The following is a 16,982-nucleotide window of genomic DNA, read 5'->3' as shown; positions in this document are numbered from 1 at the left end:
GCAGCTCGTTGTCTTGGTCATACTTTTCTCGGTGTTTTCGAGTCGAGCTCTATCACTTGCTAAGCAGTTTCAGCTCGTCTGTGATTTTCTATTTTCTATACAATAGCGTATGTTTTTGAGGGGTTTTCTTTTGGGATGATTGTGAGTTCTAGTCGTGGACCACCCCTCTCCTCCACCCGGCGCCCCACAGATGGCCAGCAGAGGTACCCAACGACATCTGACTTCAGTCTCGGGTCCTCCGGGGCTGCTAGGAAGGCAGTCTGCACATCGTCCTCACGGGCTGTCCGGCTGTCTTTGATGTGGTTTCTCATTCTTGCAGAATTATCTTGTCTGGTGATCACAGCAATACAGGCTGTTATTTGTTCCAACTGTGTGTGAGATAATAAATGACTTTTGGCAGCAGACTGCTTAGAGAAGTGTGTCTCTGTGAAGACTTGGGAGTAGTTACAAGTTTGGGGAACTGTTCTCTTCATGGAGTTACTTTGGGAAGTGTTGTTGATTTTAATTGACTGTCCAGGCCATGGGAGGGTTTTAAGTATTTATCCTCCCGTGAAGCAGCTCAAGCTCAGGCTCCTGAGGAAGCCTTCCGGGATCTTTTCCTAACTCTGGCTCAGCGCGATTCCCCAGGCTGGGTAACTTTACCTGGTCTGTCTTGTCCGTGATGGTGAGGAGTGGAGGTCCAAGACCTTGGTGATGTTGGTGATGGCATTAGCTTGTGCTTGGCTTCTCATGAGACCCTCGGGCTGCTTTAAGCTATGACAAGAAGTTGAAGAGCAAACGAGAAGAAGAGAGTGTGAGGGACAGTTTTGCTTTCTGACAGCCACGCTCAGATAACTAATCCAGGCCTGTGATGGTGAGGACTCAGTGGACTCTGCCACCCCCTGGCTCCAGGTCCATAACCAGGCTGCAGAAGGACGGATAGTCAGGGGGGAAGAAATGAAGTTGGAAAAGCAACATTTTGATTATACTGACTCCCTCGGTCACAAGGGAACTGCAGCCCCTGGAGTACAGAACCGTTAGAAATATTTGGAGACTAAGAATGGAGAGATGGCAGTGGATGTGGGAGTCTTTGTACGGGGGGAGTGCTCTTGAGCCCACTTCTCCTGTGGGCTGTGTCAAAAAGGCTGGTGTATTTTCCGTGTCCTAGAATAAGTTGTAGTGAATTGGTAACACTCTTGATTTTTAAGTGAGGAATAACCTTTGGACTCAGAAAAACAATTATATCCCTTGAATCCAATTATTAATAAGCCACTGTAGAAAACTTCCTCTCGTGACATTCTTGCCAGTTCTTTGAATTTCTAGCATATGTTTCCATTTCTGTAGCGAACACATTCGGAAACACTACATTATTTCCTATGTGAGTTGATATTTCCCATGAAATCTGTCTTGACTTGATTTTAAATTGCGGAACTGGTTCCTAGCCAGCTGTATATGAAATGGGGAGTTAAAAATCTGTTCCTAGAAACTGCTCTTGGAGCTGGCTAAGTTCAGGAGGTTGGAGGAGGGTCCTATTTGGGCATTATATAAATAATGAGGATTCTGATAGGCCATGAGATTAAAGACCACTGGGGCATTTCCCTGATTTCTAGGGCTTTTATTTTTCTTCCTTTTTCCCCACTGGAGAAGCCGAGTGAATGTAATTAGATTAGGAAAGGTTTGTCTGTAAGTATAAGCAAACCAAATTGCTCTGACTGCCGAGAGACCCCAAGCCAGTGATTTGGAGTGTGCTGTATAATTGACAGATACCTGGATGTTCTTTTAATTTGGGTTTTAGTCCAAGGGTTGAAACATAATTTTCCAACCCCTTGCAGGCCAGTGTAATTATGGTTGTATATACTGTGGGCCTCAGGTAATTATTCCACTGTTGAACCGTATTTTGACCAAATTACCAGCTATGATCAATAAAAACTTAAGTGTGTGTGAGTTGAAACCAAGAAATAAAAATTCAGATCACTGTTTAGCCAGAACTAATTATTTTAAATCTGAAAAAAGATCACAATTACTGCAAATATAGATGTCCTATTTGGGCACTGGGCATGATTATTTAGTATGTGAAAAGAGTTACTTACTTAGTCGTTGTTACTCTTTTGTTTTACTTCTAGCAAAAGAGAGAAAATATTTCATGTCTAATCACACTTTTCAACAAAAAATAAGCGGTAGTTGTACTCCTCTCTCATAATTCTAGTAGGATTTGCACTGTTTCTGTCTCTTTCAAGAGGATTCTAAATATGAAAATATAAACGTATAGAAAATATGTTTCCTCATGGTGATACATAGAGTGTTGAAATAATAGAAATATGAATGTTAACAATGCAGTGTGACCACTTTTGGGGGGAGGCTCTTTAAAAATCTGAAATACGTGGCTGATTGCCCGTTTCAAATTACAGTATGAACATTAGGAGAAATCACACCAAAAGACAAAATCATCCATACGCAGCCTCCTAACAAGTCATATACACTTTGACTTGTTCCATTACAGTTCTTTTCCCTCCATTATTTTTCCGTAAACATGTGGGAGAGACATTGTCTTCTGCTCCTATTGTCACTTGACCTTAGGTGCCTTGTCTTGGTGATGCCACATAATCTTTTCTGATTATCTTCAGATGTCTGTGTCGTATTACATTGGGTCCTTGTGCCATTATGTCCTTGGATTTTCCAACATTTTTTTAATGTTTACTTTGTTGGAGAATACAAAATAGAGCTTCATTGTTGATAAAATTTGAGCTTCAGCTGGGCATGGTGGCGCGCGCCTGCAATCCCAGCACTCAGGGAGGCTGAGGCAGGAGGATCGCTGTGAGTTCGAGACGAGCCTGGGCTACATAGTGAGTTCCAGGTCAGTCTCAACTACATAGTGAGACCCTGTCTGAAAAACAAAACCAAAACTGCAAAAGCAAAAAAATGAGCTTCAAGTGAAAGAGAGTGTATGTGTTGACTTTGGGTCTGTTATATAAGTCATTTTATTATATTGGCCACTTTAAAAAAGAGAATTTCCTTGTGGAATTGAATTTTTCAGACATACTTGCACCTGTCTGTGGGTAGAATGACTTCACCCCAGACTTGCTGGGTTTCTGCCTGCCGTTGCATCTTAAGAGATTTCAGTCTGTGACCAGGAAACCAAGGACCGAGAAAAAGAATGAGCTGTGTAGATGGACTCAGAAAAAATGGTTCCCTCTGTCTGCCTCGTAATCTCTTATTAACAATAAACCATATATTAGCTCAAGGAAATCCAATAGTGTTCCATGTTTTGCCAAGCTACTTTAATTTTGCTTTGTTTTGAAATAACCGAATTATTTCAACATTGATTTCAGATACCTTTCATGGGTGGGAGCCAGCCTGCCTGATTGTACCCTGCTTGATTGTATTTATCCTCTTCCAGTAATTCGGCCACTGCTGACAGTTAACAAGGCGAGCGTTTGCTCTGCACCCCAAAATCCTTGATCACCAAGAGCAAACAAATATGAGCTAGTAATAACCTGGTTTTTTCATCCTGAATGCCTATAATGTGGGTTCCTTTAATCTGATTAATTCTGTCCCGGCAACACAAAGTCCACCAATGGAAAGATGAGAAATCTGGGCCGGGTGTGGTGGCACACGCCTGTAATCCCATCACTCGGGAGGCTGAGGCAGGAGGATCCCTGTGATTTCGAGACCAGCCTGGGCTACATAGTGAGTTCCAGGTCAATCTCAACTACATAGTGAGACCCTGTTTCAAAAAACCAAAAAAAAAAAAAAAAAAAAAAGAGAGAGAGAAGAGACATCTGGCAGAGTTGAGCATGTTGGGGACTGAGGTCAGTGGTCAGTTCAGGGGGATTTTGAGGGAAGGGACGGGAATTTTTGAGAGCAGGCTGTTAACAAAGGGCTGTCCCCGAACAGTTAGGGTGCTGAGCGGAAGGTAGTCTTTGTTGCTCAGGATGTGATTAATAGCACCTCATCCTTCAATTTAGAACTTCTAAAATAGGAAGCTTGCATCAGTTCAGGGCACATAGTTGGAAGCCACAGAGTGCTTACTTTATCTTTTTTTATTCACAAAAATAACATGTCCTCACAAAAAGTTTGGAAAATAGCAAACTGAAACAAGCTCTCATGATCATACTACCTTGACTAAAATGTCTGCTAATATTGTGTAATACTCCAGGTTTCTTTGATGCTGTTTGTTTTGTTTTCTCTTTGAGTGCGTTACATTTCTTTTTCTTTGCAATTCTGGGAATCAAACCCCGGGCCTTCTACTTGTTAAACAAGTGCTCTGCCACCGAGCTGCACACCCAGCCTCATTTTAATCTTTAAGACAGGGCCTTGCTAAGTTGCTGAGTTTCTGGACCTGAACTCATGATCCTCTTGCCTCATCCTCTCAGAGTGCTGAAATTACAGACAGACACCACCACACCTCCTCCCCCTTGTTTTGAACAGTGCTGGGGATTAAACCCAGGACCTTACACATGCTAGGCAAGTGTTTTATCACTGAGCCACACTCCCAGCCCTTCCACCTTTTAAAAAATACTCTAGTAAACATGTTTTATGTAGCATTGGAATCAGATATTTTGCTTAGCATTACTTCATATCCTTTTCCCCTCTGTGCTTACCATCTGGATGTCAGTTTTGATTTCTGCATAATTTTATCCTTCTGATATTCCGTAATTGTCTTTATCATGTCCCCTATATTGGGCCATCAGAATGCTTCATTGTCTATTCTGTGCCCACTAGTAATTATCAAGAGTGGTCTGCGCCATGCTACTTTTGCTCACACAAGTTTTTTTGTTTTTGTTTTGTACCGGGATCGAACTTGGGACTTGTACTTGTGGGGCAGGCGGTGGAACCACTGAGCTAAATCCCCAGCCCTCACACAAGTTTTTGAAGTGACTTCATACTGCTGAGTTTTGCTTTTCTCTACCAGTATTGTGCATTTTTCCCCAAGTTCCTTTTTTCCTGTTTTGTGTTTATTTGAAGGGATTGGTGAATGAGCTGATTGTTATCCATCTTGTTTTAGATACTTTCTTTATTTCTGGGACATAATACCTGACACCCACAAGTTAAAGAAGGAGAGGTTTATTTTAGCTCACAGTTTATAGAAGTTTCAGTCCATAGTAATTGGCTCCAAGACAGGGCAGCATGGCAGAGAGGGAACAGTCCATGGCATGGTAGGCCAGAGGCAGGAAGCAGTGAGCCTCCCTTTCCCTTTTTTCAGGCTGCAAGCCTATTGGTTGGTGCCACCTGTGCCTAGGGTGGGCCTTCCCATGTTCACATCCAGAATTGCACTAAATAAATCGGTGCACAAATCCAGTTATAACACCCTTTACCCAATATCACACACCGTAGATCCAACCACCTCCTAAAAGTCCCACCTATGGGTGTATAAGTCTTTGTGGGAACGTCTAGACATAAACCATAACACACTTCAAGGGTGAGCGTGTTTGTCTGTCTGTCCTCAGTGGTGAAAGTGGTGCTGGAAAGACAGTTGCTGCGAAGTACATCATGAGCTACGTCTCTCGGGTGTCAGGAGGAGGTCCCAAAGTCCAGGTAAGCCGCCATTGACTTTATCTGGTGTGAGAGAAGTTCTGTTTGCTGTCTGTCTGCCTGCTTGTCTACCCATCTATTTATTTATTTTCCACTTGCTATTTATAAATGAATTTTTCTTCCACAGAAAAGTTCTATAACCAAGAAACATGAAATTTGCAAACAAATAGCCTATTTTGAGATAGACCTGCTTAATGTGTAATAAGCTCCATAAATCAATAAAAACAGCCCCAAAGGAAAATAAACAAGACTCATCACACATTGAAAATATTTTATCATCCTGATTATCAGAGAAATGCAAACTAAAACTAGGATTCTTTTTTACCTGTTATCTTAATAAAACCCTGGTAGTATTTTAAACACTGTTGATTAGGACAGAAAGATACAGTCATTCTCACATATTGGTGGTAGGATCGTGAACCATACACTTTTATGAAGGACACTCCTGCAAAATTATCAAATTTATACACATGTGCCATTGGGCTCAACAGTTCTACTAAGATAATTTTATTGATCAACTGACTGGAGACAGAGTCTTGCTAAGTTCTCTCGGTAGGCTGGCCTCAAATTTACATCCTCCTGCCTCAGCCTCTCAAGTATCTGGGATTATAGTCATCTGCCACTCCACTCACTTTTTAATTTATCCTTCAGATATGCTGAAATGTATGTAAAATTCAACATTTATGAAGTTACTTGTGGCATTCTTTTGGTAATGGAAAAGATTAAACAAATGCTCACCTGTAGGTAGTGAAATAGTTTATTGTCCATCATAAGATGGAATATTATACAGCCCTGTAAAGAGGCTTCCTGTACTGATGTGGAACGGTCTCAAGATTCATTATTCATTACAGAAAGCAAGGTTTGAACACTGCATAGAATATGATGTCATTAGAGCGGGAAAGAGGAGAGCCTATGTTTGTATTTGTATAGCTGTCTGTCGCACATCCCTTGTGACCGCGTTATCTCGGGATGGGAAGGGGGCTTCTCTGTCACCTTGCAGATACTTAGGTTTTGGATTACACAAATAAATTGTCACTGGAAGAAATTCATAAAAACATTGAAAGAGTGGGAAAGAGAGGGCAAAGAGGAAGGAAGGGAAGATTGGCAGTTGAGAGAAAACGCAAGAAAAAGGAGAAGGCCCAGAGAGTGAGGATTCTCGAGAGGTGAGAAGATGAGAGGAAGTCACGACGGGCGGAGAAGCCGCGGCGTGAGGAAGTGTCACTGCCAGCCTGGATCCTCTTGTCCGGTCTTACTTGGCTGCGGCACTTTGGCAGCAGAATCGGCACTGGCAGAAAAGAATCGGGGCTCGGGTGTGAGGGGCCTGGGCAGATGCATGGTGCTCATTACGGCGCACAGCCTGGTGATGTATTTTCAGCTGCAGTTTGTGTTCCATGGCAGAATCACGCTAAGAATTAATGTTTAAAAAGTGGAATCATTTAGTAAGAAATGTGATTATCATGGTCAGCTGGAGACTTTTAAGACACACCTTAAAATGCTCTTTGTTTTGGCTGTCTGCTAATTAAATAGTGCTATATCGCGGCTGGGTGGATGAGAAGGCTTCAGTAGCGGAGGGAAAAGCTGGGTACAGCGGTGGATGTTTGTCATCCCGGCAGTGTAGGAGGCTGAGGCAAGAGGATCTCAAGTTTGAGACCACCGTGAGCAACTTTGCAACTTAATAAGCCCCTGTCTCAAAATGTAAAATCTTTAAAAGAAATCTATTTGATGTAGCTCAGTGTGAAGGCCCTGAGTTCAATCCTTGGCACTGCCAATAATAATAGTAATAATAATTAATAAAAATAATAATACGATAAAAAGGAGGAAGGGGGAAGAGATATATAAGAACTTCTGAGAGACACTGAGTATTCACTGGTGTGGGCACTGGTGTGGTTCTAGCCAGCAAATAAAAGGTAAAAAGGCTTAGTGAGCATCCCAGAACTCCAAGCTCATTTGACAAAGAGCTAAGTTTATGTAGAGCAGCAGGTTCACAAAGGAGAGTGAGTAGCAGCTCGGGAGCCGGCAGGACCACCCAGCTGGAGGTGTGGTGACCGGCATGTGGGCTGCTCCTCCGTCCATCAGTGGTTAGTGCCATTGTGCAGCCTGGTTTGCCATCCTGTGAGCCAGTGGCCCAACTGCAGACAGTTAATGTTGATTTTTCTCTTCCTGTTTTCCTTTGAGGACAGTGATCCAGAGCTCTTAGCATCGCATGGGTCAGTAGCTCACACCAGAAGACTTATTTCTGGAGCCTTATTACCCAAGCACGGGCGTAATAACAAGCACAGGGTGACTCATTGCTGAATGACCTCTCCAGCTTCAGGTCCTGGCTGTCTCTGGCCCAGAGTCTGCTTTGCACACTTTTAAGGCGGGCATAGAATAATGGTGTCTGAAAAACCAAATGCTTCCCCTGTAGTGTCTTGGTGTTCCTGGTGTCGACCGCGCTAGGAAAACCAGCACCACCAGGAAACTGGTCAGAAATACAGATTCTTGTACCCCTCTCCAGACCCTAAATCCACATCTACATTTTACCAAGATCCCAGGTGATTTGAGCACATTAAAGTTTGAGTTGCACCCAATTATATTTCCACAGCCTTGCTTGGGGTAGAGAAACAGACTGATTTCTCACACAGTAACTCTTGCTTATGGTGCAGTGGCTAGAATAGTTGGGACTTTTAGTGACAGTGGGCACTGTTTTTAGAACAGCAGGAGCAGCCCTTGGTGCCTCCCCCTTGTTATGGCTGTGTCTAGATGTCCCCTCAAAGCCTCATGCAGTCATAGGTGGGGCTTTTTCAGAGGTGGCTGAATCTAGGGTGTGTGACTGATTCATGGTGCAAGGCTAGGATTAAGGGTAATTACGAAATCAGTCCACTGATTGGTTTGGCACCGCCCTCATCCTGGTAGCCTGGATATGACAGAAGGGACAGAAAGCGGTTTGTCTTGTCTCTTACTTGCTGTGCTGCCTTCTGCCCGTCATGAACTGTTTCTCCTCTGTGACGTCCTGCCGTGGAGCCGGCCGATTATCGACTAAAACCTGTAAAAGCTGTGAGCCAAATAGACCTTTACCCCTTTGAGTGTTGGATATTTTATCTCAGCAATGAGAGAAAAGTAACTAAGACACTCTTTCCCCTGCTCTGACTCCCAAGAATCCAGAAGAGCAGGATGGAGCTGCACCACCACTGCGCAAACACAGGCTGGGCACTTTTGTTTGGTTTTGTACCAGGGAATCAAACCTAGGATGTTCACACTGAACTAAAATCCCCAGCCCCTTTTTTGTTTAATTGCAAGACAGCATTTCATTAAATCCCTACGGAGCCCAGACTGGGCTCACAACCGGGATCCTCCTGCCTCAGCTTCCAAGACAGCTGGGATTACAGGTGTGCACCTCCACACCTGGCTCTGCCTGCCCCCATTTGTAGATCCTGATTTGCTGATGGCTCCCTGGCTCCTGAGGATCCCAAATCAAGCCCAGGCATGGGAGAGACTCAGTCATGTAGTCCAGTCTGTAGCCTCACAATTCTCCAGAAACCCAAGGAAACATCTTGCTGACACCTTCTCTTTGCCTGACAGCACGTGAAGGACATCATCTTGCAGTCCAATCCACTGCTGGAGGCCTTCGGGAATGCCAAGACCGTCCGCAACAACAACTCCAGCCGATTTGTAAGTCTATTTCCTAGAAAGTCGCCTGATCAGCAGTGTTGGCTTTTTAGGTGTCAGTCCTGCCCCCCAGAGGAAATGGAGGCCACTTTTCCGTCTGTGTTTTCCAAAGCAGCATGCTCTCAGTCTTGGATTTGTCCTTTGATAGAGTTATTTTTGAGCCCCCAGGGATACACACAACATGATTTCAAAAATACTTCCCCCTTGAGTTGCCTTACTAAGGCAAATGAAAACTGCTGAAAGTGGCAGCTCTGGTCCTTTGGACTTGGCTGTTCCCTGGAGCAGAGACAGAAAGGAGCCAGAGAGGTGCGCATCCTACAGGTGAGCGCCACTAACAATGGCTGCTTGGAGTCTGGACATTGGTGGGTACCACAGGCAGCAGATGCTCAGACAGATGGGACCCTGATAGATGGGACCGTGGGGCAGAGCTCTCCCCTGTCCCGCTGCCTGCCCTGTCCCGCGCACTCACTGCATGATGACCCCACGCAGATGACAGGGCCGGGACACAGGAGGGGGGCTCCTAGTTGCTGCCCCACCCAAGGTGACAGTGCTGGACAGTGTGCAGGGCTCTGAGTGCCTCTTTCCCCAGTGTTCTGTCTGGGTGTCTCCTGTTGGGCTAGCTTGGAAAACAGGCAGGGATGAATATAAAAATAATCCCTTGACAGAAAGCCACACATCCCAAGAAACAAACACTCACCCAGTAGCCTTGACTTTTATAGATTTCAAATCTTACTTCTACCACCGATGATGTCTGGCAACCACGACACACAAGAAGCCATCTGTGAGGCTGATCCGGGCCCTTTTTTTAAATAAATAGTGGGAATTTCAGAGAGAGAGATTATCTTTCACTCTGTATTTTGGAAGGAAGTTTCTGTTCCAAGAGAAGCCTGACTGCTCTCGAGTGGCGATGGTCCAGCCCCAGACATGTTGTGTCCTCCCATTTTCATTCCTTGTCCCCCGGGGTCATTCGCATTATTTATTCATTTGTTCATCTCAGGGTTTTTCAGTTCATTTCCTGGATTTCTTTATCTTGAAGGTTTCTGGGCAGTGAAATAAGAACGAAAATGCGGTATCATTTTCCACTTGACCTTTTTCATTAATTGTCATTGTAAATTTACCTTCTAAAAATAGACTCGAGGGCTGGGGATTTAGCTCAGGGGTTCCGCCTGCCTCACAAGCGCAAGGGCCTGAGTTTGATCCCCGGTACCAATAAATAAATAAATAAAATTAAAATAAGTAAAAATGGACAATCAAATTTAACCTCTCTCTGCTCTCCACCTTCCTAGAAAAACAGAAAGTTTACCAAATAAATTGATCTTTATCCTTTGAGGATACTTCAGTCAATATTTCAATAAATAACAAAAATCCCAGCATTTATTATTTATCTGGTTACAACAGTACAGATTTCATATAACAGTACAGATTGGCAGTTCATACATATTCATTCGTATTTTCTCTCTTTCTCTGCCATACTTGATGGCATCAAATATACTCACTAATAATGAGAAAAATGTACATTAAAAAAATACAATTTTCAGGCTCTCAGATGGGCAAACATGAAGGAAAGTGATAATAAACAGGATGCTACTAGCTGAAGGAACATTTTCCCAGAAGAGCAATTTGACAATTTGGTGGTGGTTGAGGGGTGTTCTGCAACTCAAACCCAGGGCCTCACATGTGCTAAACACGAGCTCTACCACTGGGCTACATGCTCGGCCCCAGGTATTTTTATTAAAATTTAAAGAGGTCATTATCTTTGACTCAATAATATTTTAAGGACAAATTCTCCAAATTCTTTGTCGAATAAAGAGTTATTTAAAAAGCTATCTGTAATGTATTATTAATTTTTAAAAAACAAGACATAGTACAATATAGTCCCACTTTTATTTCAAAATGTGTACAATTACATAAGATGTAGTTAAGGTGTAACGTACCAAGGCACACTATTACAGTGATGATTTGTTATGAGAATATAGAAGGAGCCTCAAGGTGAGGCTAGGAGTAATTTCACCTAAAAAAAAAAAAAAAAAGAATGTGTATTTTTAATTATAAAACTTTATATATAATTTTAAAACTTATAACCCTTTCCACTTTTTCAAGAAGCTATGAAATATTTCAAGCCGTATTTAACAATAATGCAGTGAATACCTGTTTTCCTAATGCTCTGATATAAAACATCCCAAGTGTTAAAGCTTCTTTCCATTTAATTATCAAATTGCAACATTGTATCCTTTTTGTAAATTGTCCTGTCTTTCCCTCCATGCTGCTTGACAGCAATCCTAAATTTCTGGACCTCTTGCTCGAGTTTTATCTTGGATGTGACAATTCGGAAGTGGGCATAAACTCTGCATTATGTTTGAACAGCGATTCTCAACCTGGCTGTGTGTAAGAATTGCCCAGGCACTTTTCAAAGCCCTGCGGGTCTGAGCAAGGGTCCCTTGAGGTTCTTTCGGACTGGTTTGTTCCAGGTGGGCACCAGCTGTCACTGTCCCTCACAGGCAGCCAGTGCTGAGCCCCACCACAGACAGGGCTTTGGGTGCCTGCCCTTGACTCCACCTGTCGTCATTCCTGAGTTTGTGTCCCGTTTGATTTCCTTTCCTCCAGTGGGTGGGGAATGAGGCACTGAACTGTTCTTCCGTATCAGGGGAAGATGGCAGCCGGTGGCCCCGTGAGGTGCCACCTTGACCTGTTCATCAAGCTTCTCTCAGGACCAGTGTCCTTCAGGATCGCAGGGCCTGTGCTCCTGTTCTGGTGTTCTGGGAGTTTTTGTTGTGGGGGATAAGAGGGAAAGTCAGATTAACAGACAGACAGTAGAAGAGGCTTTCTGTAGTCAGTCTGACCCTGGGGTCCCCAAGGTACTAACAGCAGGAATACAGTGTGTACTGGTGCAAAAGCCAACAGTAAAACATGCGAAGTGCTTCTGTTGTCCTTAATAATGAGTTCCTGGTTCCCTACCTGGTCACCTCCCTGAGCCCAGCTGAATTCAGCCCTAAGCTGGTGGACTGAGTCGTGTATTCAAGTTTTATGCTATGCAGCGTGACTGTCTTGAGCTGGCTGGACTCCCAGTTTGAAGGCTTAGGCCTCACAACTCCCTAACAAGTTTTCCTCATTTAAATTCACCCTCCTGGGCCCTGAAGGTGCTTAAATTTCTGAGCACTAGAAAGAACCGAGTCCTAATGAGGAAATAAAATGATATTAGTGTAACAATCTGGATGCCTTTCCTAGTCCCTTGCAGATTTTTGTTCCCTATTAGCAGTCATCTGCAGAGCAGCATTAATGACGACAGTAACAAGTCCCCCGGCCCATGAGTAGCTGGACAGGACTGTACTCACTACAGAGCATTTTTATTTCAGACAAGAATTTTAGATGTCCAGGGGTAGAAGAAACTGGCCATTTTTGCTCAAGCCCTTGAAATAAAGTCAGCCAGAGGGAAAATCTGCATTCTCTGCAAGGGCCCACCTGGATTCTGTGACTGGATTAAGGCAGCCATGTGATCTCTGCCCTGTGCCCCTTCCAGTTCAGCAGGCAAGTGCCTCCTGGAAGAAATGGCAAGAAACAGCAAGTCCTTATTTAGTGTGGCAGGAAGGACTGAGTGTCTCTCTCAATATGGAATCATGTGATTGTACAAAAGCTCGGGTTATTGTTTGATATGAAAAAATGAGGAAGTCTAGACCAGAATTAGGAATACTTCAGAATGTGTCTTTCACTGATGAATTTCCTTGAATTATATACTGTATTCAAAGGTAGTTGGGAGCATTGTGTTTTTGTTTACCAACCACTAATGGAAATTCCTAACTTTCTTGCAGGGAAAATACTTTGAAATCCAGTTCAGTCCAGGTGGGGAACCAGATGGAGGAAAGATCTCCAATTTCCTTCTGGAAAAGTCTAGGGTGGTGATGAGGAACCCTGGAGAGCGGAGTTTTCACATATTTTACCAGGTTTTCCTTTTTATTTTCCTTTATATTCTTTCCCACTTCACATTACTTCTCCATATTTTAGAAAAAAGTGCTATTTTAGACAGTGTGGTCTGCTAAGCCAAGAGGCCTTGCCACTGTGTAAGTCACTGTGAGACAATGTGAGGCTGTTCCTGGACTGGGACTGAAATGAATTCTTATTGGAGTGACAAATGCCCCAAGAGTTAAATAATCAGGACATTACTTCAGAGCAAAAGGAGCATTTGAGTCTTTGCCAAATAGGAGTCTACGTAGGGAGATCTGGCTTGGGTGGTCAGTGGAGGAAGAGAAGATCCTAAGGAGAATGCACTCTGGGCAGAGAATGGGGGGACGTCAGTCTGGGGTCCAGGCCGCAGAGGAGCGATTTAAGGGAGGACTGAAGCTGCTTAGGGCAGTGATGGCGAACCTTTGAGAGCTTTCAGTGACACAGGGCTTGGCACGCGTGCCATAGGTTCACCACCACTGGCTCAGGGCCTTTAATGCCAGCTCAGCAAGTGTCCACTCTGAAGCCAGGGAGAGTTCGGGCCTTGAGCAGCGTGCAGGATGCCTTAGAAGTACGTTCCGGTCTTTAGCAACCATCCCATTCAACTGTCTAGAAATACATTTTTAAGTATGCAAAAAATGCCATGTTCAAAATTTTAGTGTCTGGGTTTCTTTATTGATATTTTCATATCAGGGATCCACGTTAGGATTTCCTTGAAGACTGCCCTGGCGACTGATTCTGTTTGGTTTGGTTTCCAGTTTGGAAATTACTGGATTGAAAGAAAGTTAAAGTGTGGAAGTAGCTCACAACCAATCTTTTCAGTTATGCAGACATCTCTGATGATACCAAGCAATTCTTTTAGTTGGTATCTGTTGGTTGAAAAATACATACATGACCAAAAGCTTCTGTGAATTCAGCAGTGCTTATTATTTTAATCAGAGCAAATACATGAATGAATGAAAAAAAATTATAGGGCCAGGGATTTAGCTCAGTGGTTCTGCTGCCTCCCTTGCAAGCACAAGGACCTGAGTTCAATCCCTGGTACCAAAAAAAGAAAAAACTGTGTGTAGCACACACGTGTTGAACACCAGACAGTGGATGGGAGGACCCTATGTAGTAGATATGAGCCCCACCTCCAATGTGAGTCCTCAGCCTGTTGGTCAGAAACCACCAGTTCAAGACTCGGGGACTGGACCCAACGTGCCAGGCTCATGGGGGGAAGGGCTGGCCAGGCATCTGGGGTCTGGGGGCAAAGAACAAGCTGCTGGATTTAGGCACTGGGGTGTAGGGAGAGGAGAAGGTGAATGTAGGTGGTTAAATCATGATTAGGAAGTGAGTGCTCGCTTCAGCAGCACATATGCTAAAACGATTAGAAAGTAAAGGGCAGCTTGAATTCATTCAAAGATCAGCTTTTAATGAGGGCAAAGGGCAGCATGACTGTAGGTAAAAGAGTTGGAGAAAAGGACATCGGAGGGTGGGAATGAGAGGGACCACGTGGGGCAGGAAATTCTTCGGACCAAAAAAAAAAAAAAAAAAGAGTAGTATAGAATTATTTTCTGTAGAAAGCGAAGAAGGTGAGGAAGCCTGCCGTCAGAGGGTGACCTAGAACTTCTCGGTAACGCTGATGGGGCACCTGTCTGTGGGAGGAGGCTTGCCTAGGAACGGGCCCTGCTGCTAAGTATTGTTGGGTCAGCACCGTGGTACAGGGAATGGGAAAGGGGACGTTACCAGAACCTCTGCAGTGGGTCCCGGTCTCCTGGGAGCCACAACAGCACAAGGCTAATTAAAGACAGGAAATGAGACTTAAACAGAGAAGCTGGCCTTGGGACTGATCAGTGCTGCTCTGGGCAGCAAAAACAAAGGCCCCCCAGGCATAGCCAGTATTTATCGAATACAAGTGTGGGAAGGAATAGGGAGCTGCATATGCTTTGAAGGCGTCTAATGAAATATGGCCGAACACCTGACGTGGTGGTGCAGGCAGGGCTGTAAGGGAGGAAGCGCTGCTTATCTCGCTTGGGTGGAACAAACAGGTGCTGGGACCGGACGCCATTATCAGGCAACTATCCGGTCAGTGAGAAGCCGTAATTCAGGGGCAAGGATCTTAATTGGGGTCACTCTGACCTAGGCTGCACATAACTCAGCCGAGCCCTGGCACGTCACAGACCAGGACTTGGTCCTCAGTGACAGCCATTAGCGAAGGAGCAACGCTAGTCCAGTTCTGCTAGCTGACTGGCCCATTTGAGTCATGTAGGGCTTTGGTCTGACTCCTGATGCAGAACAATACAGCCAAATTACGGAAAACAAGTAGCATGTGGTACTCGTAGCCCACCAGTACCGGGCAGGGGTGTCTGTTACACCATGGTATGCTGGAAATGTCTTACCTGGGCTGTGTGTGTTCCTTCCAAACTGTTCCTTAACATTTCTTTTGCAATCAGACCTGGTGGGAGGATTGACACCATGGCTATTGGCTAACACTGCAGACCATTTTTTAAATTTTCCCCAAGAGTTGGCTGTTAAACCGTTTCCAGCACACCATTGATTGGAGCCCTTTAAGAGGGTCTTGTCTGAGCTTGAGGCAAGTAGCAGAATTAAAACCAACAGCCAAGGGACAGGCAGTGGGCCAGGAGGCTTCAGAATAGCAGAGAGCACGACCCATAGCAATTTGCGCATACACACCCTCTAGTCAGCGGCAAGGAGCAGCTGACTCCACTTTAAAAAGCCGAAATTCAGCTGGGCAAGAATTAAGCAGCAGTGATGTTTTTCTTTTCAAAGGGATCACAAGTTCAGCAGTTCACTTTCTATCACTGGACAGGTTTTGTAGGTCTTATCAGAATTAGAACTTGCAGGGCTGGGGATTTAGCTCAGTGGTTCCACCACCTGTCTCGCAAGCACAAGGTCATGATCTCCCTGGTACCCTAAAAAAAGAAAGAAAGAAAAAGAACTTGCAGAGATGACTTGGGGCTCCCAGAAGTAGAGTGGATATTCACAAGCCGCTTCCTTTATTTGGAGGTCAGAGCCACCCATGATTTTAGAAAACAGGCATTAGACATCCTGCACACCCAGGCCCAGGCATGGTGGTGGCAGGAACTGCGGGGCGACCGTGGGTGCTCTGGGTCATGGCCCACACCACCTTCTCTTACTGCAGCTGATCGAAGGCGCCTCAGCCGAGCAGAAGCACAGCCTCGGGATCACCAGCATGGACTATTACTACTACCTGAGCCTCTCCGGATCCTATAAGGTCGACGATATCGACGACAAGCGGGAGTTCCAGGAAACCCTGGTGAGGGCCAGGCAGGGATCACTAAGTTGCTCAGGCTGGACTCGAATTTGAGATCGTCCTGCCTCAGCCTCCTAAGTAACTGAGATTGTGACATGTGCCACCGTGTCCAGCTTCATCAACTATAGAAATTTTTAAACACTTAAGCCTTTTTCCACCCCCCACATCTCTTTGCTTTGCTTTTTTTTTTTAACCTGGACACTTCCAGGTTAGAGGACAATGATCTTAATTTATGCCATTCTCGTTTTATGTATGTCACCATACAAATTGTGCAACTAGTCGGATAACTGAACATTAGCATCCTGGAAAAAACCACTCAAATGAGTCAGCGTAGGTCTGGAGGAGGTTGGCTGCCCGAGACCTGGGTCCCCACACTACCTCCTTACAGGCATGAGGAGAGCCTAAATATGCTTAAGGGGCCTCTGTCCTGCATCAGGGTACAAATATCCAAGACTCGGACAGCTCAGCTGCTTTTATCGAATTTAATAGTCCTCAGAAACTCAGCTTTCTGAAGGCGCAGTACGGACACACACACACACACACACACACACACACACACACACACACACACACACACACACACACACACACACACACACACACCAACACA

General features: G+C 44.6%; 1 protein-coding gene across 3 annotated transcripts in view; it reads left to right on the top strand.

Moving 5' to 3' along the window:
- Positions 1 to 16,982, top strand: part of Myo1e (myosin IE) — a 196,498-nt gene that overhangs the window by 119,332 nt on the left and 60,184 nt on the right. For all 3 annotated transcript variants that reach the window (XM_019210159.2, XM_010641248.1, XM_010641247.1), the window contains 4 exons: positions 5,427 to 5,514; positions 9,073 to 9,162; positions 12,966 to 13,097; positions 16,241 to 16,375. In XM_019210159.2, coding sequence (XP_019065704.1) covers positions 5,427 to 5,514; positions 9,073 to 9,162; positions 12,966 to 13,097; positions 16,241 to 16,375 — 445 coding nt within the window. The remainder of the gene's footprint in view (positions 1 to 5,426; positions 5,515 to 9,072; positions 9,163 to 12,965; positions 13,098 to 16,240; positions 16,376 to 16,982) is intronic.

Source organism: Fukomys damarensis, unplaced genomic scaffold, assembly GCF_012274545.1.
Source record: "Fukomys damarensis isolate Sample0158 unplaced genomic scaffold, DMR_v1.0_HiC HiC_scaffold_25, whole genome shotgun sequence".
NCBI classification, from domain to species: domain Eukaryota; kingdom Metazoa; phylum Chordata; class Mammalia; order Rodentia; family Bathyergidae; genus Fukomys; species Fukomys damarensis.
The sequence above is the reverse complement of the archived record's forward strand: the minus strand, read 5'-3'. Positions and strand labels throughout refer to the sequence as shown.